At 44.8% G+C, this 23,593-nt stretch overlaps 1 protein-coding gene across 2 annotated transcripts; it reads right to left on the bottom strand.

Annotated features, from left to right (window-relative positions):
* Positions 1–8,939: 8,939 nt before the first annotated feature.
* Positions 8,940–14,724, bottom strand: LOC109156241. 2 transcript variants are annotated; one of them, XM_019304098.1, is made up of 3 exons: positions 14,401–14,724; positions 10,635–12,692; positions 8,940–9,486 (listed from the first exon to the last, which is right to left on the bottom strand). In XM_019304098.1, the coding sequence occupies exons 2-3, from the start codon at positions 12,672–12,674 to the stop codon at positions 9,205–9,207; spliced, it is 2,322 nt and encodes a 773-aa protein (XP_019159643.1). In that variant the 5' UTR covers positions 12,675–12,692; positions 14,401–14,724; the 3' UTR covers positions 8,940–9,204. The 2 variants fall into 2 exon arrangements, with proteins under 2 accessions (XP_019159643.1, XP_019159642.1); XM_019304097.1 differs by having other exon boundaries at positions 10,635–12,696; positions 14,382–14,724.
* Between the last annotated feature and the right edge of the window lie 8,869 nt (positions 14,725–23,593).

The raw sequence follows: 23,593 nt of genomic DNA on the forward strand, positions 1-23,593 counted from the left end.
GGAAGTTGGGCGGACGAGCTTGACCGAGTCCTATGGGCTTATCGCACTACCCAGCGGCGAGCGACGGGGGAGAGCCCGTTCTCGCTCGCATACGGCTTCGAGGCCAAAGTTCCAGTCGAAGTAGTCGAGCCCACCCACCGGGTTCGCACCTACTCGGATGCAACGAACGAGGAGAATTTGCGGATCGAGAAAAACTTCCTCGAAGAAAGGAGGGAAGCCGCGAGTGCACGGATGGTCGAGTACCAGCAGGCGGTGAAAAGATATCGCGACCAGAGGACTCGCCCGCGAACCTTCCAGGCCGGCGACCTCGTGTTACGCGATCGACAAGCCAGTCAGCCCACCGAAGGGGGCAAGTTTGCAGTTAAGTGGGAGGGGCCATACCGTATTGCAGCGGTGGTCCAAACCGGAACCTATAAGCTAGAGACCATGGAAGGCAAGCTCGTCGATCGCATATGGAACGCCACCCATTTGAAAAGGTTCTATCGGTAGAAAAGGATAGGCCGTGTACGTGCTCAAAGATTCCAAAAATCTAAATAAAGCACATGGGTTACAGTTAATCGACTGAGGGACTCGGCGAGTATTGAGAGAAACGACGGGGCACTGACCCTAAACTGTTTCTGATCTGAGATAGAAAAAGCCTAATGGGTCGCCTCGACCGAGGGACTCGGCAAGAAGAGATAGGAAACAAGGGCCCAGACCCTTAGACGTTTCCGAGAAAAAGCCTACAGGAGTCGCCTCGACTGAGGGACTCGGCGAGTATTGAGAGAAACGATGGGGCACTGACCCTAAACTGTTTCTGAGATAGAAAAAGCCTAATGGGTCGCCTCGACCGAGGGACTCGGCAAGAAGAGATAGGAAACAAGGGCCCAGAACCTTAGACGTTTCCGAGAAAAAGCCTACAGGAGTCGCCTCGACTGAGGGACTCGGCGAGTATTGAGAGAAACGACGGGGCACTGACCCTAAACTGTTTCTGAGATAGAAAAAGCCTAATGGGTCGCCTCGACCGAGGGACTCGGCAAGAAGAGATAGGAAACAAGGGCCCAGACCCTCAGACGTTTCCGAGAAAAAGCCTACAGGAGTCGCCTCGACTGAGGGACTCGGCGAGTATTGAGAGAAACGACGGGGCACTGACCCTAAACTGTTTCTGAGATAGAAAAAGCCTAATGGGTCGCCTCGACCGAGGGACTCGGCAAGAAGAGATAGGAAACAAGGGCCCAGACCCTCAGACGTTTCCGGGAAAAAGCCTACAGGAGTCGCCTCGACTGAGGGACTCGGCGAGTATTGAGAGAAACGACGGGGCACTGACCCTAAACTGTTTCTGAGATAGGAAAAGCCTAATGGGTCACCTCGACCGAGGGACTCGGCAAGAAGAGATAGGAAACAAGGGCCCAGACCCTTAGACGTTTCCGAGAAAAAGCCTATAGGAGTCGCCTCGACTGAGGGACTCGGCGAGTATTGAGAGAAACGACGGGGCACTGACCCTAAACTGTTTCTGAGATAGAAAAAGCCTAATGGGTCACCTCGACCGAGGGACTCGGCAAGAAGAGATAGGAAACAAGGGCCCAGACCCTTAGACGTTTCCGAGAGAAGCCTATAGGAGTCGCCTCGACTGAGGGACTCGGCGAGTATTGAGAGAAACGACGGGGCACTGACCCTAAACTGTTTCTGAGATAGAAAAAGCCTAATGGGTCACCTCGACCGAGGGACTCGGCAAGAAGAGATAGGAAACAAGGGCCCAGACCCTTAGACGTTTCCGAGAGAAGCCTACAGGAGTCGCCTCGACTGAGGGACTCGGTGAGTATTGAGAGAAACGACGGGGCACTGACCCTAAACTGTTTCTGAGAAAGGAAAAGCCTTGGAGAGTCGCCTCGACCAAGGGACTCGGCAAGAGAGAGTTGGAACACAAGGGCCTGGACCCTTAGTCATGCCTGCGAGCAAAAAACCTTGACAGAAGGATTCGGTGAGCAGTTAAACGAGTCTAGGTTAAGGTACGAAGCGTCAAGCCCAAGATAATACGAAAAGGAAGAGAAAAGGGGAATTTCATTAAAAAAAAGGCCCGAAAAGGAGGCCAGCCTTTACAAAAGGGGGGCTATCCCCAAAACAGGACAGCCCTAAACTACGGGGGAGGGGGTGTCAACATCAATCCCTTCAACTTGGGCCCCTGCCGTTGGTCCAGTCAGGGGAACAGAAGAAGGGTCCTCGGTCGGAAGAGAGGACTCGGCAAGCTCGGGAGGTGTCATGGAAGGAAGTGTCGCCGGATCAGAGGCTGCCGGAAGAGATGCCGGATCCCCAGCCGCCGACTGTCCTTCAGTCGCCGGAAGAGCATCTATCACGGGCTTGAGGCCCCAGTTCTCGGGAGTGAAAGAGGAGTCGCGGACCATCAAGGCAGCATGGATCTCTGTCTGCGCCTCGCGAAAGCCGAGGCGATAGTCACGCTCGCCCAAGTCCAGGAGAAACTCGTCGTCATCCGGCGTCGATAGCCACTCCTTAGCGATCTCTTTTTGGCGAGCCTCTATCGCCGCCTTCACCTCCGCCTCGAAGGCGGCCGACTTCTTGTACTCCTCGACGGAGGCCGTAGCAATCGTCGCCACCTTGTTTCGTTCCTCCTCCCACTGGCGAGTAACCCTCAGCATCTCGGAGTTGTGCACCTCCACCACCTTGAGGTGCTTCGCCTGCTCTTCCAAAAAGGCCTCCTCCGTCTGACGTAGCTTGTTCGACATAGACCGCATGTCGGTCAAATAGTTCTGCAGCCGCTTACTCATCTCCATCTGGAAGGTGAGGTTCTGCGAAAAAGACACAAGTCAGGCAATGAAAGAAAAGGACGAAGAGGAGGTCAAGTGGAAAATACTTACGCGGTACGATTGGCGCAGTGAGGCCTCGAGGATGTACCCGTCCCCCAGAGCGTGAGTCGCCTCCACGTCCTTAGGGAGAAGGACGTTAGCACACCACTTACGGACAGAGGAGGTGCCCATCCAGATCTGGGCATCCTCCTCTACCTCATGACACAGCCGGATCCTTTTTGGAGCCGGCTCGTCAGTTTGAGCAGCCGGGCGCTTAGAGCCAGAGCTCTCTGTCTGAGCGGGAGGTGGCTGCCGAGTGGGCGACACCACTGGTGATGGAGTCAGATCCACCACGTTCTGAGGAGGAGTAGGAGTCGGCCTGGGAGCTGGAGACGGTAGAGAAGAAGAGGCGGCAGCAGTACCGGAGGAGCGTTGGAGCAGCCGACGCCTCATCTTTTCGGCTCTGTCTGCCATCTCGGGAGTCGGTGCAAACGCCTCGTCGGAGCTGGAAGAGTCGGAGTCTTATGGACCTGTAAGAAGGGAAGAGAAAGTGTGAAGTGCTCCGAGTCGGAATATGGCGAGATAGAAGAGGAGTAAGAGATAGCGAAGACTACCTACTGTGGCCGCACCCTCCGGCAGCAAGCCACGCTTAGCCATGGCCCGGACTCGGGACCAGTACTTGACGGAGTACGGCCCAAAGCCCTTCAAGAACTCGCCGCCCAAGACCGCCTCGTCGGAAGGAATGGCACGTCGAGGACAAGGCTTGAACAGAGCGGCCGGCCACAGGGTCGGAAAAGTGAAAGAAGAAAGGGCAGGGCGGACGAAGAAATAGAGAAGCTTCCAATCCTTGATGGAATCGGACAACCCCTCGAAAAGCTGTCGCCCTGGGCGAGCGGCGACTTGAACGAAGCCCGGCGAGTGCGAGCCGACCTTGTTTACGGTAAAAAGATACCGGAACAGGTCGAGGTCTGGCTCGCACAACCACCAGTGGCAGAGATTGATGAAGCAGGTGAGGAGTCGGTGAGAATTGGGTGCTAATTGGCCCGGGACCAAGTTATAATGGCGGTAAAAAAGAGAGAGAAAAGGACATGGGGGGACTCGGAAGCCAAAGGCGACCGAGTGCAGATGAATACCGACACAACCCTCGGGAGGGTTGTAAATTTGCCGGCCCTCCGGAGCAAGGACTATGGCCGAGGGCCCAAGAAGGTACCGGGCCATCTCCAGATCCGACGCAGTAGCGATGGACGGTGGCCCGGAGGGGCGGACGATTGGGTCGAACTTGCCCCGCGGCCGTATAACGCCGCCCGGCAAAGCCGCCACCGTCGTCAGAGGAGCGGGGCTCAGCGGAGTAACCGCCCCCGAAGAAGAGGGGGTCGGAGGAAGAGAAGATGTCGATGGAACGTCCGAGGGAAGTTTCGTGCGACGGAGGGAAGACGTCAATGGAACGACCGCCGGAAGTTCCATACGACGTGGAGGAGAAGAGGAAGACGAAGAAGGAGAAGAAGAAGAAGAGGGAGAAGTCGCCTCGGTGTTGTCAGCCGAGTAACGACGAGAAGAGGAAGAATGCGAGGAAGAAGACATTACCTAAGTCAGGAAGGAAATTGGAGGAGGAACGGAGTGGCCGGAGAAGCTCGAAGTTGAAACTGAAAAGGAGAAGACCGGAGAAGAGAGTGGAAAGAGACGAAGTGGCTATTTGAAGGGTAAGAATGTCAAAGGGCGGCCACGTGCCACCTTTTCGTTGGAGGGGCTGGAGGTGACGAGACGTGAAGAGACGCCGCATTTAATGCCTCAAAAGGCGCGGCGACGGTTCAGGCCTAGGGTTAGCCCACAGACGGCGCGTCTGCCCTAGGCTAGGGTCGAACGTCACATGACCCGGCCTGCTAAACCGGAAGCCCATAGCGGGCCACGGCCTCTAGGCCCACGAGATACGAGCTGGAAGCTTCTAGAAGCAACCCGGTAGAACTCAGCTCAGCAAATGATGTCGGCCGAGTTCACGAAGAAATTCCGGTCGTGGAGTCGGCGATTAGACTCGGCGACTCCCTCGACAGTAGAATCGCGCCATAGCAAGACTAGGGGTCCATCTCACGGATCCGAGGTCGGGAGACAAAATAATAAGAAATTACGAGGTCGGATAAGAAAAGCACACTATTTATTGAAATCGACACAAAGATTACAAGGCCCGGGACTCGGCCGGTGCAAATTACAAGAGAAAAACAGAGTCATGGCTTGGCTTCATTCTCAGTCGACGAACGGGCAGCCGGAGGACCCTCCAGGAAGTACTGGGGGCAGAATGGAAGAGGACTCGGCTCAGGCTCTGGCATCTCGTCCAGATATACGGCCGGCTTCCCATCGTCAATCATTTGTAAAGGCCTCTCCAGAGCGCTCGGCGACATGGCAACGCCGAAAAGCGGAGGAACCTCCCACACCTCTTCCTCCTCGGGAGCAGGGTTCCCGACCTCTGGTCCCGGATCCTCCACCACAGGCTCCATCTCCACATCGATGGACTCCTTGCACATCAGGTCCAGCATGTCCGGAGACACCACGATAGGGTCTGACGCCGAGTCGCCCACCAGACGACCTCCGTTAGCCAGCCTTTTCTGCCTCAGATGCTCCAGGCGAGCGTGCTCCTTGTTGCGGAGGGACCAGCGACGATCACCATCTCTGTAACTCATAGCGCCGTGCTTTCGCCAAAGGAAAGGTATTGCGATTTGCATCAACCATGAAGGGTCTTTATATAGCCCAGGGAAGGCGAATATCTAGGCGATAATTACGGAGGGGATTGGTGTAACTGAGCCGGATTGGACGGATGATGAGAATCTTTGTCAGAGATTAGTTCCATCAGATCCGCCCGGGAAAAGTGAGATTCGCACGCCAACATAAAAGATTTGATTTACCCAAGCTATGGGGAATCTTGCAGATGTCAGACTGAAAAGAGTCTGACGATGTGATCGACTCCTTGACTAGTCGTCCGAATGAGCACGCAACAAAACACGACAAAACACAAGTCAAAATGAAAATATTGCTTTTATTATTATTACGGAAAGGGAGGGTACAAGCAGCAAGGAGCTTATTACAAATTATAGATATGCTCCTAAAAGAATTCCTCCGAGATATGACCGACCCCGGTACATGAAGGTCACTCGCCAGGCGAAGGGGAGTCGCCTCCAAAGAATCCCCCCGATGGTCCAGGGGGAGAGGGGCAGAACGAGTCCCAGAAAGCTGGCATGAGCGGCGGTGGAATGGGTTCCTCATCGTCCGGATACGCCTCCAGGTAGCGGGCGTAATCCTCGTCATCCATAAGACCCGTGACCGGCCCGTCCGGGTCGTCCAGCGGGATGGAAAAAGTCATCTTGAAAGTCAATTGCTCAGGGATGGCCACCTCCACAAAGGATCCATCTTGAGAAGTCACCCTCGCGGTTGCTGGAGTCGACGGACGAGGCAGAGGCGGCGCGACTTCTCGCTGAGGTGGGGTCGGCGGTTGAGAGGCTGAGGAGGTGGCACCCGCGGGAGATCTCCGATGAGTCGGACGAGAAGCCTTTTTCTTGCTTCCCCTCTCAGGTCGAGTCCGTTTAGAAGGCAGCGGACGCCAAGGAGACCCGAAGTCAATTCGCTTCCCTTTTAAGGGAGAGTGACCCATGATGAACTCGTGAGGATAAGAGAGAATGAAGGAGGCCATTTATAGGTGCCAAGCCTGGAGGAAAGAATCGCAACGGCTCCGTAAGATCCGGAAAGAATGGCTGATGATTCGGACGTTACGAAGGCTATTAAGGGCACGGATACGGTAATTAAAGGAGGCAAGTGGCTGCTACTTTTCCAAACCCAGATTGGAGGACCGGGTATGGAAAAGTGAGGGACTAGTTGATGGGGTAAGGACCCCGGCCCAAGATATAGGGGCCCAAAGAAAATAGAAGTGGGCCAGCATCGAGAGAAGCCCAAAGAGTAGTCAGGTCAAGTCCAGGAGTCGGCCGAGGCCCAAGCCCAGGAAAGGACCCGGCTCGAGGAGCCGTTGAGGGCATTAAAGAGGTTCCTTTAAAGAGAGTCGTTGCAGCATTGAAGGCAGGACCCGGTCGGGCCGTTACAGGCCTAGGAGAGCCGTTGGTTGGCCGAGTAATGGCGTCCAACGGCTCCATACCTTGATTAGCCTTGAAGTCGGCCATTAAGGGCCTTCAAGTCGACAGAGGAGGAGCCACTATATAAGGGCTCCTCCATTCCTGTAAAAGGTAGACATTTGGGGGACACCTAGAGGGGTGGAAAATAACAAAGAGTTTCTGAGCACTGTGATTATCTCCGAGTTAGACATAGATATTATTGAGAGGTGTATCCTCCGACCAAAGGTTGTGTTGGACCTCCTTGGGCCCGAAAACCCTAAAACCATCAATAATAATAATAATAATAATAATAATAATAATAATAATAATAATAATAATAATATAAGTGGTAAAAATAATATATAAAAGTAATTAAGTGTTAATAATAATAGTAAGAATATTAACGTAAGAATTATAACATAGAATAAATCGTAATAATTAATAACTATAGTCTAGGATTAAATTTGGAATTGTCAAGAAAGATAAGCGACCTCTGGTGAAGTTAACTCTTAAATAATTATAGAGTTAATACCCAAAGTTGTCCTCGACTATAGTGGTTTTTTTCAATTTCGTCCTAAACGACTTTGGTGACCTAATATCGTCTCAGTCTTTTGTGTTTCGCTCAATTTAGTCCATCATTTGTTATTCTGTCCATTTGGTGTTAAATAAATAGACAATTCAGTAATTTTAATATTGGCATCTCTTTACTCATAGACATGTGAACTGCGAAATCATTTTTCTTTTACGAATTACTCCCAGAATTACTCCTAAAACTGCGAATATAAAATTTGATTTGCAGGTCCGGGAGTAATTCTGGGTGTAATTCATACAAGAAAGAGGAATTTCGCACTTCACATGTTGAAAGTAAAGAGAGATCAATATTGACATTACTGAATTGTCCCTTTATTTAACACCAATTTGATGAAATAACAAATGGAGGACTAAATTGAGCGAAACACAAAAGTCTGGGACGATATTAGGTCAACAAAGTCGTTTAGGACGAAATTGAGAAAAACCACTATAGTCGAGGACAATTTTGGGTATTAACTCAATAATTATATATCAATTTAAATATTTTTAATATATTACAACAATTACATTCCGTGCATCGCACGGGTGGAAATACTAGTTTATTATAAGAGTGAATACTCAAAATGGTCCCTCGACTATAGCTAAATTCACAAATTGGTCCTCGACTTTCAATTTCAACCAATTAAGTCCTTAACTTTGTAATTTTAACACAATTTGGTCCTCTATCTATTTGACCGTTTGTTGACTGTGATTTTTGAGGATATATATATATAATTTCATGGTCCATTATCGATTTTTTAAGGTTTCGATTGCATTTCCAGACCGCACTGTTACATTCAAATCCAATGTCGAAAGCAATCTACCAAATCCGGTCGCCTTTCTTCATCCTTCCTTTGGATTCAATGTAGTTGAGTTCATACCAGAGCGAAGAAGACGACGTGTTTCCGAACCGGTGCAACGTCATCCTGGAGGCCTCCACGTGCTTCGACGAGAGCTGAAGGTTCTTCTGGAGATTGTCGATCACGGCCAACAAACGGTCAAATAGATTGAGGACCAAATTGTGTCAAAATTGCAAAGTTAAGGACTTAATTGATTGAAATTGAAAGTTGAGGACCAATTTGTGAATTTAGCTATAGTCGGGGGACCATTTTGGGTATTTACTCTTATTATAATATAACTAAATGATTAAGTTCAACTTGTATTAACTATAATAACAAAGCTCAAAATACCTATTTAGAAAATAAGTTTTAAAATATTTTTATCTGTGAGTAATATTTTTAATAGAATACATTGGTTTTTATCTGTGAATAAGTCAACCTGATCATCCACAATGCAAAAAAAAACAAAACAAAAGACTATTCAAATATTAGAAAATTAAATACTCCGTACTAAATTGCAATATTAAGCTAATACTTCTATAATCAGAGAGACTAATCCAACAGCTATAGCTATCATATATTCATATATGATGTAATAATAATGAGAACACACAAAAGCTCAAAGATTACCACATTTTTAAGACCTAATATTAATCGCATCATTAAAAAAACAAAGGGAAACATCTCAGAATAACTAAGATACTGCTTCTTTCTAGTTTCTACAGAAACAAAAGATTACAACCATCTGCACTGCAATGCTCTTATAAAACATTCTTATTTTCACCCATCTGAACTTTTATTTTCATTGGCTGATGAGCTTAGGCTATTGGTGATGCCAAAAAAAAAAAAAAAAAAAAAAAAAAAAAAAAAAAAAAAAAAAAATCTGTACAATCTTGGTTCCAATCCATCTACTTGTTAAAATTTAAGCTACACCCTCCCAACAGGGGAGATGGGTGGAATTGAAATATACTTATCAGGGAACTCTACTTGGGCCTTGTTGGGAAAATCTGATGGCATGATGCCTTCAGAAGAATTCTCCGCACATGAGCTATTCGCTTCACGAATTCCATCCTGTTTTCTTACATTCAAAATTGATATGCAAATAGAGAATGCTTGTAAGAGCGTTAGAGATGAGCTGTACTCAACTGAGAAGATCCCGTCCTTGAATGCGCACAAGCTGAAAACCGGCTTGTTCTCTTGATCATCTCCCTGTCAAAAGAGTAGAAATAAGTAAGAGCAGACAAAACCGATAGCTTAAACTAGATGTTGCACTTGTGACCTCAACGAAAAGTTAGAAGTGTTGAATTTGGAAGATGGAATGGCCTGGCGGGTGGAGAATAACAACTACCCACCAGTTAGGCGGAAGCCAAGGAATAGAAAATGTATATAAGACTGAAATATATTAGTATTATCTGTGTTTCTAACAAAGAAACATAGTACATATATATATATATATATATATATATATATATATATATATATATATATATATATATATATGGGGACGCACTCAGGAAGGAAATGCGAACGAATCAGCGCGCGACACATGTCCAGATCTAATAACTTAAAAAAAACGCGGTGGCATTTTCGTAAATAATTGAACATCGAAGTGCAAGTAAAATCTCTTATAAGTGCACCTATTTTCACCTATAAGTGCATGTAATTTTGCCTTGTTAGCATTCACTTTCCGCAACCATTCATGCACCTGGGTGTGCTTATAACTATATGTGCAACTATTTATCACTATAGGTGCAACTACTTATAACTATAGGTGCACCTACTTTCACTTATAAGTGCATGTAATTTTGTCTTGTTAACATTCATTGATCTAAGTTCAGCGGGTAGTAATACTCCTGAAAACCACTCGCAAACATTCATACACCTAGATGCAACTACTTATACCTATGTGTGCAACTACTTAGAACTATAGGTGCAACTACTTAGAACTATAAGTGCAACTAAGTATTGATGCTCAGTGTAAATTTTTACTTGCACCTATAATACATTTTACATGCACTTGTAATACATTTTACTTGCACTTCGATGTTCAATTATTTACGAAAATGCCACGGCGTTTTTTTTAAAAATCAGTGTTTCTCATCCATTAGATCTGGACACGTGGACGAACAGAATCCATTCTTATTTCGCGCCTGGGCGAGCCGTTCGCACCCGAGTGCAAGTCTATATATATATATATATATATATATATATATATATATATATATATAAACAGGCACAACCCTATAAATATACCTAACTCTTTGTTTTTCAACAAGAAGCTGAAAATGAATGTCACTAGCATTCACGAGTTAGGGGGGTGGGGAAGTGGATGACTATTGTAGTATGCAAGTGATTACCTGATAAAAAAGTTCAAATCGTCCAGCAGTGGACTGAATGTTAGCTGAACTGGATCCCCTAATCACCTCACAATGGTTGGCAAGAACTCTTAGTTTGCAGCCCAAATCCCACCCCCCACAGTCACATGACCCACCCGACTTCCATCTTTCAATAAGTGGAGAAGGTTCACCTTTCCCAGGTAATCCATGGTTACCACCGGGAAGAATAACAGTCATGCTGAAGTCTTCCCCTCTTGAACCTGACTCTATGGCGCTAGCACTGTTGAGATCCTGCCGGGCACTCCTACAGAGATGCCTAGTACTCCCATGGGATAATTTGACAACAATGGCTGCAAGCTCATGGGTTGGCTGCAGCTCTGATATTTGCTGGCCTGACTCTTTAGTCTCTGTGGCAAATAAAACAAACTCCCTAATACTCGATTGACAGCCAGACTTCTGGGTTCTGACAGAGAATGGAGCATCAGAAACCTTCATCTGAGCAATGACACTCGAAATATATCCACGACTTTTGTCTTTGCCTCCCTGATTTGCCCAATTCCCGCCTTTTTTCTTCATTTCACGGATGGTACAGAATGAATAGATCCAATTGTTCTTCTGCTTTGTGGGCGAGTTCACCTGCTTCATTGTGGCTGCCAAAATGCTACCTTCATTCTCCACTGCAAATTTAAACAGGGGGACACCATTCTTCACAGCTACTTGAAAAAGAGCTTGCATCCTCAAGGGTCTGTGCTTTGCAGTAGGACAAGCATTATCAACTTCTATTGTTTTACAACCTTTCAAATCAAGTTTTACTTTCATTGATCGTGAAGTAAGAGATTCTACTTGTCTGGGAGCTGATTTGGAACGCCTATCCCTAGAAGTTGAATCAACCTCTGAGGATCCAGTAAAGTGATCAGAAGTGCTTTTCCTTGGCTTCAGTAATGGGTCCAGCAGCCTTCTCAGAGGACTAGACTTCGACCTGCCATTGGCACTTGATTTGTCACAAGTATGATCAATAGACACAACACCCTCGACCCTCTCTTTTGACGGTACAGTTGAAATATCTTTTGCATTAGAGCTCCAGCCTTTTCCACTGATTGCCATTCTAAACCGACGGGTTGGAGAAGGGTTTCTTACTTTAGTAGCTTCTGCATTTTCCTTTATAGGGTTCGACCCATCACAAGATGTGACTCTAGTTGGATGTTTTAGCACCCCAGTTGATTTGTTGGACTCCTGATTTTTCCCTCCGGAAGGACTGGGTGGGCTTTTGCCTAGATGATTAGATACATCGTAAAAGCTTTGCCTAGTTGCTTTTAATTTCTCTGCTGAGTCAGATGTGCTAGATGAGAAACCATTACTACTTTCTTGTCTATCTTTGGGCACAATGAGGACAATTGATTTGCATCTTTGTTTGCAGTCAAAATCAGCATTATCATTTGAACATGAGATATGCAACTCATTGTCCCCCTCCAATATAGTTTCTCCATTGAAAGTCATCACCTTTCCTTTTGACATGGAAGTCGAGCAATCATCCTTGATATATTGTGATCTTCTGTTCTTAATACTATGCTGCAAGTCTGAATCTCTTGCACAAGAGTTTAGTTCTTGCAAGTTGACACTTCCACAAGAACCTTCCGTGGATGACGAACCCTCTGCTAAGGAAAGTGAAGAGGTATTGCTGCTGGATGGTGAATACCCACAACTCCGACCGGGAATTTGCTTGTATTTTTTTTGCCACCTTTCTAGACGCTTCCAATCAAGGACACCAACATTGAAAGCTTTTTCCTGCACGACTTTTCCTCTTTCTAGATAGCTTGGCAGATTTGACATGTGTCTGACAAGCTCTTCACTGTCATATGCCCTCTTTTCAGTATGCTTCTTTTTCTCTACTCTTTCAGATTTTGGTGGAATAACAGCCACATTTTTTAATGCATCGACATGAAGGTCAGAACAAGATACTTCTTCGGGCTCATGAAAGATCAGCGTATCCCCCAATTTTTTTCTTTGCTGGTCCCTTGAGCTTTTCTCAGCCTCTAAAAGGCAGTCCATAAGCTGCTGCATTCAGATGCAATTGAAGACCTGCAACCAAAACCAAAATGTTATTACATGAATTTTTCCTTTCTGAGAGATAAAGCTTTGAAATAGTTATAAAGAGAGCAGAGAATGCGCCCAGTATTCTTAGGCGATTAGATAGTACAATGGATGTGTTTAATGTGTTTGAGAGATATGTGATATATTATTACTTTTCTGAAAGAAGAAGAATTGAAGAAAAGTACAATGCATTATGTGATGAATTTGGCTCTCATCCAGAATGCTTTTCCAGAGTACAAGAGCACTCATCCAGAATGCTTTTCAAACTCCCATCCTTATGTGGATTATCTTGACAATACAACTAATATTATTATCAAATACTCAATCTTAGCAGCTCTAATCTATCTAATGTTAATTGACTTTCACAGAAAGGGAATAAGAAGCTACAAATGACTCCGAAGGACCCACGTTTTGAAACCCACTCTTTCTTTTCCTCTTTTGTTCTAAACATATCTTTTTATCTTTTTCAACTTGGAGATTACCATCCAATAATGCACACAAGTAAAAGAGAAGTTAAAATCCAACACTCTTTCTTCTTCTCCCAAAGGTTGAATCCTCAACCCCTAGGACCCCCACACTCCGGCCCTGACAGAGCATGTAAGAGGATGTAAATCACAGTAACTCAGTGGCTCAGCAGACAGGGGTCCAACACTCTTTCTCCTTCTCCCAAAGGTTGAATCCTCAACCCCTGGGACCCCCACACTCCGACCCCGACAGAGCATGTAAGAGGATGTAAATCAGGGTAACTCGGTGGCTAAGCAGACAGGGGTCCAACACTCTTTCTTGGATACACGACTACTTGATTTCATCATCGGAGCAAAACAAGAAAGACAATAACTGCAAGAAGACATCGTTGGAGCAAAACAAGAAAGACAATGACTGCAAGAAGACATCGTTGTAGCAAAACAAGAATGATTATGACTGCAAGAAGACAAAGGTGTATCAATTCAAATAAGAATTTGAAAGCAAAACACTGGGTGGTCCTCCAAAACCAACACAGAGGCATTCGAAGTCCTGAAGATAAGATAAAACTGGCCCATCCCAGGCAAAGTTGGAACTCTTGTAAAGGACAGAGAGCCACGTATTCCAAATCATAGAGGACTCTTTTTCCCAATTTGAACATCGAATCTTGAAGAGAAAAGTGGGGAAAAAAATGGGAATTGAGGAAAATGAAAGCGAAAAACCAAGAAGAACATACAAGATCCCCTCACTGAGCTCCAAAAGAAATACAACCGTATTTTGTTTTTCTTAAACATCTGTCGCCCAAAAAGGAACACTCTCTTAAACATCTTTTGTCGTCTTTTCTAATTTCTCTTCCGGTAACAATTCTTGAGAGCCATTTACAATGGTTTTCTCCACTCTCTGTAAAGTAATTAGAGTCATTACCTGGCTCCAACACTAAAGAAAAATCACTACATATATTCTCCTTTTGCAACAATTAAAGAAGCTAATTTCAACGCTGCATAAAAGGCAAAAGCATTTGCGCCCCAAAAAAAAAAAAAAAAAAAAAAAAAAAAATCAAAGAATTTGTTATTAAAAGCAAAAACAAAATGGTAAAACTAACGAGACAAACAGCATTAGAACATTAACAATCATAGTGCATTGCAATAAATTTTGGTATCACAAGAATGGCAACCCACCCACCCACTCACCAACCCAAGCCGAAGAAAGTAATTATTAATGATGGAGAACGCACCTAACTCAACCGCCGAGAAAATGCAGCAGAGCAGAAACCCCCATGAAGTCGAGCAAGAAGAGAAAGATCAAAGCGGAGGGTCTCTGATAAATGCGCTTGAAATCCAAAACCAAAACAAAAATGTACAGAAGAGGGTCGGAGTGAAGGAATATGCAGAATCACGGAGAAGAAAAAGCCAAGCATTAGCATTTAGCAATGGGAAAAGCGGCCATGCCTACTTTTGGTTTTGGATGCAACTCTGCTTTGCTTTTAATTGCTTGCGGTTATTTACACTCTCCTTGCGCTTGCGCCTATATTCTACTGCTCCGTCTTTTCAATTTTCAATTTTCATTTTTCATTTTAGGCAAGAATGTGTGTGAGGGAATCTTATCAATTAAATATGAAAATGTAATACTTGTATTACAAAATATTATTATTTAATTGTTTTAAACATTTTTAAATTTATTTTTATTTAATATTAAAATTATAATTATAAAATTGAAATTGTTAATTATAGAAAAGTGAATAAAAGAATAGATGATGTGTAGGAGTTTGAATACGTAAGATTCACACTAAGAGAGAAAAGGAGAAAAGAATTGGAGTGAAAATATGAGAGGAGATTATAGGGTGATTTGAAGGAGCTAGACCCACAATTTGAGAAGAAAATGAAAAAATTATTGTGAATGCCCTTAACTTTGCGAGCACTTACGCATTTGTGGTAAATGCTTCACATTTTGCATATGTACATATGTAATTACGTATGTATGTGTCATCGCCTTGAAGTCAAATAGCATGTAACTATATTAAATAATGTTAAAAAACAATATAGGATTTATTTTGTTCACACTCTTAAATACGGGTTGCGAGTTTCTCCTGCTTTTAAAAAACATTACCTCTATTAGGCATTTAAATTTGACATGATTTTATCAAAAGACTACTAATATAACAATATAGAATCTCTAGAGATCAAAGTATGTCAAAATTAGAAATCAAATAACATTTCATTATTATTATTATTATTATTATTATTATTATTATTATTATTATTATTATTATTATCGATTTCGTGTCTTCAACTCTCGATCTTTGTGGGGCCATCCAAGTGTGCAGAGGTTATTATGTTAATGATTATAATCTAATTGAATATGATGAACAATCTTGAATTCATAATAAAGTAATATTATCTACTTTATATAGTAGTATATATAAAGGCATACATGTGAATATGTGATTAGATGAAAAGTATGATAATGACATATTAAGGCACTCCCTCACAAAAAGATTCCTTGTAAAAGGAATATTATGTCTTTAATTGGACCAACCTTAGTCTTTTTTAATACCCCACACAAACTTTACAACCACAACAACTATATACCTTTCTAAATAAAAAGAAGTTATATTGGTACTTACCTATCATTTTGTCCCCTATATTTTAAATATTTTACAAAATAACAAGACAATTGATTACAATGAGTTAATTAAAGTGAAAAAGAATTGTAATTTCATATGGAGAAATAGTAGAAATAAAGTAATAATTCAAACTTTATAACATCAATGCTAATATAACTAAATATTACTACTGCATAAGAACAAACGCTTGTATCAAAATCACCATAGGATAAAGATCTTTTGAAAAGATTAGAAACACTAAGAAAATGAAAAATGACCATGGAGAAATGAGAGGACGGCATTATATTATTGTTATGGAGGAGAGTGACTGCCCAGAGATAAAACTTTCAAAGGAAGAGAAGGTCTGGATCCCCAAACATTGAAAATAGTCATTGAAGTTATGTATATGCTTACCTTCTCAGAAAAATAACGGCGTTGTGGCATCCAAAAGATATAATGGAGTTTGTAGCATTGGTAAATGACTATGGGTGTTTGGTAAATAGCTGTTAGCTAATTGGGTTAGTTGGTTTGAATACTTGATAACATTAGCTGATTGTAGAAAAGTGTTTAGTAAATTAGCTGTTAGCTAGCTATTAGCTTATTACATGCCAAATGACTTTCTCAAAAAGCTTATCGAAAAAGTTGCTTTAACCACCTTTTTGAATTTTAGCATATTGGAGCAATAAGTTATTACAAAAAACTAATTAGGCACACACTCATATTGATTGTTTAACCAAGTCAAATAACTAATAGTTGTCAAATAAGTCAAAATTAACTGATAAGCTAATTAATCAAACACTCATGTTTACTTACAATTATACTATTATTATGGTAACTTAATTACCATAATAATTATTTGTTAAGCATACTAATATTGTGCAATTATTATATTATTATACCCTCAATATAAATAAATAAATAAATAAATATATATATATATATATATATATATATATATATATATATATATATATATATATAATCACACTGAGGTGTGAATGCTTCGCTCAGGCGCGAAATAGGAATGGATTCTGTCCGTCCACGTGTCCAAATCTAATGGATGAGAAACACTAATTTTTTAAAAAAAAAAAGCGCGGTGGCATTTTCGTAAATAATTGAACATCGAAGTGCAAGTAAAATGTATTACAAGTGCATGTAAAATGTATTATAGGTGCAAGTAAAAATTTACATTGAGCATCAATACTAAGTGCATCTATAGTTATAAGTAGTTGCACCTATAGTTATGAGTAGTTGCACATATAGTTATAAGTAGTTGCACCTAGGTGCATGAATGTTTGCGGGTGATTTTCAGGGATATTACTACGCGCCAGGGACGGAGCCAAAGGGGGGGCAGCTGCCCCCCCTCACCCCACCCCCCACCCCATATATAGTCTTTGTATGTATATATAGTACATGTTTTAGTATTAGTATTAAAAAATATATATATGAAATGATAACAAGAGTGAGATAGATTAGGTGGTAGAGCACATATTTAGTAATTGTGATGTCAAGGGTTCAATTCTTGGTATTAACATAGTTTTACAATTCATTAATTGTGTTTCATACTTTAAATCTTGGTATCAACATAGTTTTACAATTCATTAATTGTGTTTCATATTTTGTTATGGATATTTTTATAAAGTTTTGATGTATTTTATTTTTCGTCCATATCTAACAATATTTACAACTATATTTCTTAAGTAATTTATTTATTTATTTTTAAATTATCTCTTTTGTTTTAATGTTTCGCCTTTACTAGAAAAATTTTCTGAATCCGTCAGTACTGTTTAGCCCCCCCCCCCCCCCCCCCTCCCCTCCCCCCTCAACCAAATTTCTGGCTCCGTCACTGCTACCCGCTGAACTCAGATCAATGAATATTAACAAGGCAAAATTACATGCACTTATAGGTGAAAGTATGTGCACCTATAGTTATAAGTAGGTGCACCCAAGTGCATGAATGTTTGCGGGAAGTGAATGTTAACAAGACAAAATTACATGCACTTATAGGTGAAAGTAGGTGCACTTGTAAGTGATTTTACTTGCACTTCGATGTTCAATTATTTACGAAAATGCCACCGCATTTTTTAAGCTATTAGATCTGGACACGTGTCGCGTGCTGATTCGTTCGCATATTCCTTTCGGGGCACTTATTCGCACCTGAGTGCATCCCTATATATATATATATATATATATATATATATATATATATATATATATATATATATATATATATATATATATATATATATATATATATATATATATATATATATATATATATATATATATAATTAGGTTCTGGTGCGGTTAGGGTGCCCATGTGCGGTTGTGCGGTTTAATCTAGGTCATTCATCTCGTTTAAATCAACATCTAGGATTTAAAAAAAAAAAACGGTGGTAATTTTGTAATTTTTGCATCTAGGTCAAAATTAAGGTGAGCAGTTCTGTGATTAATGTGCGTGAGTTTTGTATATAAGATGCATGAGTCTTGTGCGTAAGGTGCGTGGGTTTTGTGCTTAATGTGCGTGGGGTTGTGCTTAATGTGAGTAGTTGTTAAAACTTAAAGTGTGGACTTTTGTGCTTAAGGTGCGTGAGATTTGTTCTTAATGTGAGTGGAGTTTGTGCTTAATGTGCGTAGGGTTTGTGCTTAATGTGTGTGAGGTTAGTGATTAATGTCAGTAGTTGTTGAAACTTAAGGTCTGTGAGTTAATACTTAAAGTGTGTGGGTTTTGTGCTTAATGTGCGTGGGGTTGTGCTTAATGTGCGTGAGTTTTGTACTTAATGTGCGTGAGTTTGTGCTTAATGTCAGTAGTTGTTGAAACTTAAGGTCTGTGAGTTAATACTTAAAGTGCGTGGGTTTTGTGTTTAATGTGCGTGAGGTTGTGCTTAATGTGCGTGACTTTTGTACTTAATGTGCGTGAGTTTGTGCTTAAGATCTAACACTTAAGGTGCGCCATTTTTAGCTTATACTTCTTACTTCCAGAGACACATTTTTTTTTTAATTTTCATTGATTTGAGCCGTTGATCTAGATTTGATCAACGGCTCAGATCTAACCGCACAATCGCACGGGAAGCTATACCCGCACCTGAACCCTTCCATATATATATATATATATATATATATATATATATATATATATATATATATATATATATATATATATATATATATATATATATATATATATATATATTGATACTGCTAATTCTACGCGAGCAATATAAAATAAACCCGAGACCAATTAAAGCAAGTAAAATATTTTATTGATCACGGTAAAGGCCCTAAGTACAATCTACTTGGTTGCTCTGAGTACCGACTGGCTGCGGTCGGGATTCTCTAGTAACAACCTATCGATCGTCCAAAAGTCCCTTATACTGTAGCTACTGTGGGTATTTATAACCGCTATGCCGGGGACAGGATTCCAGCCGTTCGGCATGTCCTCCACGTAGCCACCACGTGTCATCCTCCCGGGTGCCCTGTCTGTCGTCGTAAAGAGCCGCCACGTGTCCTTTTGTCAGCTCTTCTTGCCAAAGGGCTACCGCTCGGCGGTCGACACCGATGCTCGGGCCATTCCCGACCGGGTTCTTCATAAAAGCCCGACCTGTTACCTGCAAAGACAGAAAGACAAAGACAAAGGCAATCCGGTCGTGGTGGAGCTTATGTCGGTCGGGATATTCCCTACCAAAAGCCCCCCAGCCCGGGCCTTTTTGACCATCCGGGAAAAAACGGGACGGGATGAAAAAGCCCAACCGTCAGCCACCAAACCGACCGGCCAGCTGTCATTCCTTCCCTCGCCACGTGTCGGCCACTGCCGGCCTCGGAATCAGTGCGGGTCGTGTCACGCAAGTGGATTGGTTTCCCGCCTAAATGCTCTCCTATAAATAGGCCCTTGAGGCCTCCATTTGAACTTTCCTCAATCCACTGAAGCAGTCGGTACCCTCAGAGAGTCCCGAGCAGCAGTTCAGCGAACCAGTCGAGCAAAGCCAAACTTGAAGTTCTCTTCAAAGTACCAGCAATCAGTAAGCTCTTGATCCCTTAGCTTTTTACTTTGTTTTTAGCTTTGCGTAGGAGTAGGATAGGACTAACTTTGAACTAACCTCCCGACCCTGTACTAACCCCGACCGACCTTTAAGTAGAAAACATGTCGGATTCGGATAACCAGAACGCCTCGATCGCAGACTACGACAACGCAATCGAGCACAGCAGCGAGGAGGTGGACATCATGTCCTATTCCCCAGTGGTCGAACAACGACCACAGCCCACTCCCAACCGAGCCCCCGAGCCAGCAGGGCCATCAAGCTCGTCAGGGACTTCGGGGTCGAGCTCCAGAGGGTCGGGGAGCGAGGCAACGTCCACGAGTGGACGAAACCTCCCGGACGAAGGCGTTAGGGAAACGCCTACGAGGGTAATAGGGGATTACCCTCGAGCCGAGCCTGAGGGCGGAGACCGGGCCAACGAAGCCGAAGCGGATGAAGAGGACCCGACCGGGCCGGCGCCGCCGGGCGGGGACGGGTTTGAGTTCCTTAACAGCGAGAACGTCGAAGGCCAGAGGAGCTTGCTGACAAAGGGAGAAGCAAGCAGGATCGCGGCAACTATCGCTGGTCGGGTCGAGTTCGACACCAGCAGGCAGCTCGGAAATATCATCGAGCGGCACCAGGGGAAATGGATTGGGATGCACTACGATTCGCTACTGGCCCCGATTACGTTCCCCTTTTCCAGCCTCCTCACTGCATTCCTAGGCTACTACCAGGTTATGCCCGGGCAGATTTGCCCGAACGCGCATCGGATCATCGCGTGCTTTCCCCAGATCTGCAGTCGGCACGACGTAGCCTGCACGATGGAGCTCTTCAACTTCGTCTACCAAGTGAAGGTGCTGGCGGCTGCGTATGGGGGTGGATTTCTGATGATACAATCCCGAGCGGACAAATGCTCGATCGAAGGGCTGCCCGGGAACAACCGGGGGTGGAAAAACCGGATCTTCTCAGTGAAGTACGATCTGTGGATCCTCCCGGTCGAGAGGGTCTGGAGTCAGCGTTTCCGAAGACAAGTCATCCCAACCGAGACCCAGGCCCTTATAGACGCCGTCACCAAAATCTCGGGCGAGATCTACGAGTACCAAATCTTCAAGACGCCCGAGTCCCTCGAAGCGGCTGACTTGCCCGAGCCCGTATATAATATACCTCATAAGTATAAGCCCGAGCCTCGGGGTGTTACGATCGCAAGGATGCCCGCCCGGGGTAAACGAAAAGGCAAAGGTGCTACATTAGCCCTTTTCTCTTACTTCAACGGCCCGACTAGGCCTTTAGCTCGATCTAACCTACTTTGTTTTGTTTGCAGAAATGGCCGGTTTCGGAGACGAGGACATCCCTCTGCGCCCAGTGGCCAAGATTTCTCTTGGCAAGAAGAAGGGCCAAGCTAAGCCGGCCGGGGAGAAAGAGATCCCGGTTGCCCGACCCGTAGGGGCGTCGACCGTCACCACGACCGAAGGCTTCGTGGTGGACGCCTCGGAGGTCCTGGTCACCCGAGTGGCGGTCGGGACGGGGAAAGAGAAGGTGGCGGAAAAGACCGCCTCAGAGGCCGGGGCCTTGAAACGGCGCCAGGAACAGCACAGCCCGACACCCTCGGGCGGGGGCAACAAAGGCGGATCCTCGATCCTCGCTCGGATCGGGAATGCCGGGTCGGCCAAGGAGGACCTCTCCAAGCTGACCCCGAGCCAGGTAGCCGAGAAAATCGGCCATGACTTGGCTGAGGTAAGCGTATTTTCTTTTCTTGAATTTTTTGAAGTATTGCCGTTAGGCTAACTTGATTGTTCGCGTATGCAGATCTCCCGAGCGGCCCAGTTTCTTCAACAACGGGCCCTTCAGGCCAACGAAGCTGAGGCCTTGAAGAAAGTCGCCAACCGGCGACTACAGGAGATCCGGGATCTGGAGGCTCAGCTGAAGAAGGTCAAAGCTGAACGGGACCTCTCCGAGCAGGTCGCCCAACAGGCGATCGGGGAGGCAGCCGAGCTCAAGGCTCGTCAAAACGATCCGGATAAGCTCGCCCAACATCTCTTCCAAGATACCAAATCGGGCGCTCGCTTTCTCCAGTCCGTTCGGGGCACAGAGGTCGGGGAAAAGCTGATATGGACGTTTGGCCGGTGGGCGTACAAAGCCGGTCAACGAAAAATGCGTGATCAAACCAAGAAGATCATGGAGCAGGCCCTTGAAGGGGATGATCTTCAGTTGGTCTTGACCACACTTCCCGACGACGTAGCCGACCCGGGGCCAGCACCTTTTGATCCGAAGGATCGGGCTACGGCGAGCGGAGCTGAAGCTGCCCCGAGCGGGGAGGAAGCGCCGAGGAAGGGCGATGCCGAGGCGAAGAAGTAGAGTAGGTTTGAGCTTCACTTCTTTGTAAATGACACTGATCGGGAGCCCGGTCCCGATTTTGTACCGGGCACGTTCGGATTCAATAAATAACCCTTTTTGTGCAAGTTGTGCCTTTCGTTTTTTGTTTTACGTTTTTCTTTTAACGCGCATATACCGATCGTAAGTGTTCGACGCTACAGCCATTTAGCCCGGTCGTGGACCACTTCCTCGATATCCGACCTTGTGGCCTTATGGCCCGGTCGCACATCCGATATTTCGACATCTCATTGGCCTACCCAACCGAATGTATCCGATCCTACGGCCTTGTCGAAATTTCGAGATTAACCAAGCCTCCATGTTCAGGATATCTCCGAACAACGGACTTATGTCAACGTCCTATTGGCCAACCCGATCAGGTTTATCCGATCTTCAGGCCTTGACGAAATTTTGAAAATGAGTAAGCCCCCGACAGTCGAGTTTTCCCGAGCGACGGGACTACGGACACTCCCTTATCCCAGCCCCCACACTATTGTGCTCTCAAGGCACGAGTGAGTGCGATAGTGGACAGGAGTTGATTAGATCGGGGAATTATGTTGTGTGCTCTTGGCTTCCCCGATCAGTGGCGTGACTCGCATGTCCGCCGATGTGGAGCGCATTTGACCGGTCGATAGGTTCGCCCGGTCGATGTAACTTGAAGATGAATTGATCTGCGTGCACTGAAGGTAAAGAAAATAACCGACCGGGCCGCCGTATGCAAGCGGTCAAGCAATCACTGATCGTATATACATTAAAACCTTCCCGCTCGCAGGCGGTTAAGTAAATATTTACAATCATAAAATTTAATTACAAACGACGACCGGGACTAACTCGCAGGTCAAGCCCCCTCTTCGTCTAAAGATTACAAAAAATAGGCTAATGCCTAAACATAACGAGGTGCTCGGAATTCCAAGTCCCCTCGATTACTCGACTGATTGTCGTCTCCAGTCGGTATGTACCCGGTCGTATGATCGCGCTGATGATGTACGGCCCTTCCCAGTTTTGAGCTAGCTTTCCGCCCTCTAAAGGTTGACTGGCCTCCCTTCGTCGTAGAATGTAATCTCCAACTTGGAAGTAACGAGGGTTGACCCGAATGTCTTTCGAGCTCTTGACCCGCTTCTGGTACTCGGCCATACGCCGAGCGGCTAGCTCTCTTTTTTCCTCGACCCCGTCGAGATCCATGACCATCGCATGTTCGTTCTCTTCCGCATTGTAGGTTCTTTCTCGATCAGTCGGGATCCAAGCCTCGATCGGGAGTCGGGCTTCTGCTCCATAAACCAGGGCGAAAGGGGTCTCCAAAGTAGCCTCCCTCGGGGTCGTCCGATAAGTCCACAAGACATACGGCAACTCATCGGCCCAACTACGACCAGCCGAATGTAGCTTCTTTTTCAGACCTTCCAAAATCGTCCGGTTAGCATTCTCCACTTGTCCGTTTCCCT

This window comes from Ipomoea nil, unplaced genomic scaffold (genome assembly GCF_001879475.1).
Source record: "Ipomoea nil cultivar Tokyo-kokei standard unplaced genomic scaffold, Asagao_1.1 scaffold2705, whole genome shotgun sequence".
NCBI classification, from domain to species: Eukaryota; Viridiplantae; Streptophyta; class Magnoliopsida; order Solanales; family Convolvulaceae; genus Ipomoea; species Ipomoea nil.

Excerpts from the sequence above, each read along its gene's own strand:
- LOC109156241 (XM_019304098.1), bottom strand. The coding sequence starts at position 12,674 with ATGCAGCAGCTTATGGACTGCCTTTTAGAGGCTGAGAAAAGCTCAAGG. Across the intron at positions 9,487-10,634 it reads GATTTGAACTTTTTTATCAG|GGAGATGATCAAGAGAACAA; the intron begins GTAATCACTTGC and ends CTCTTTTGACAG.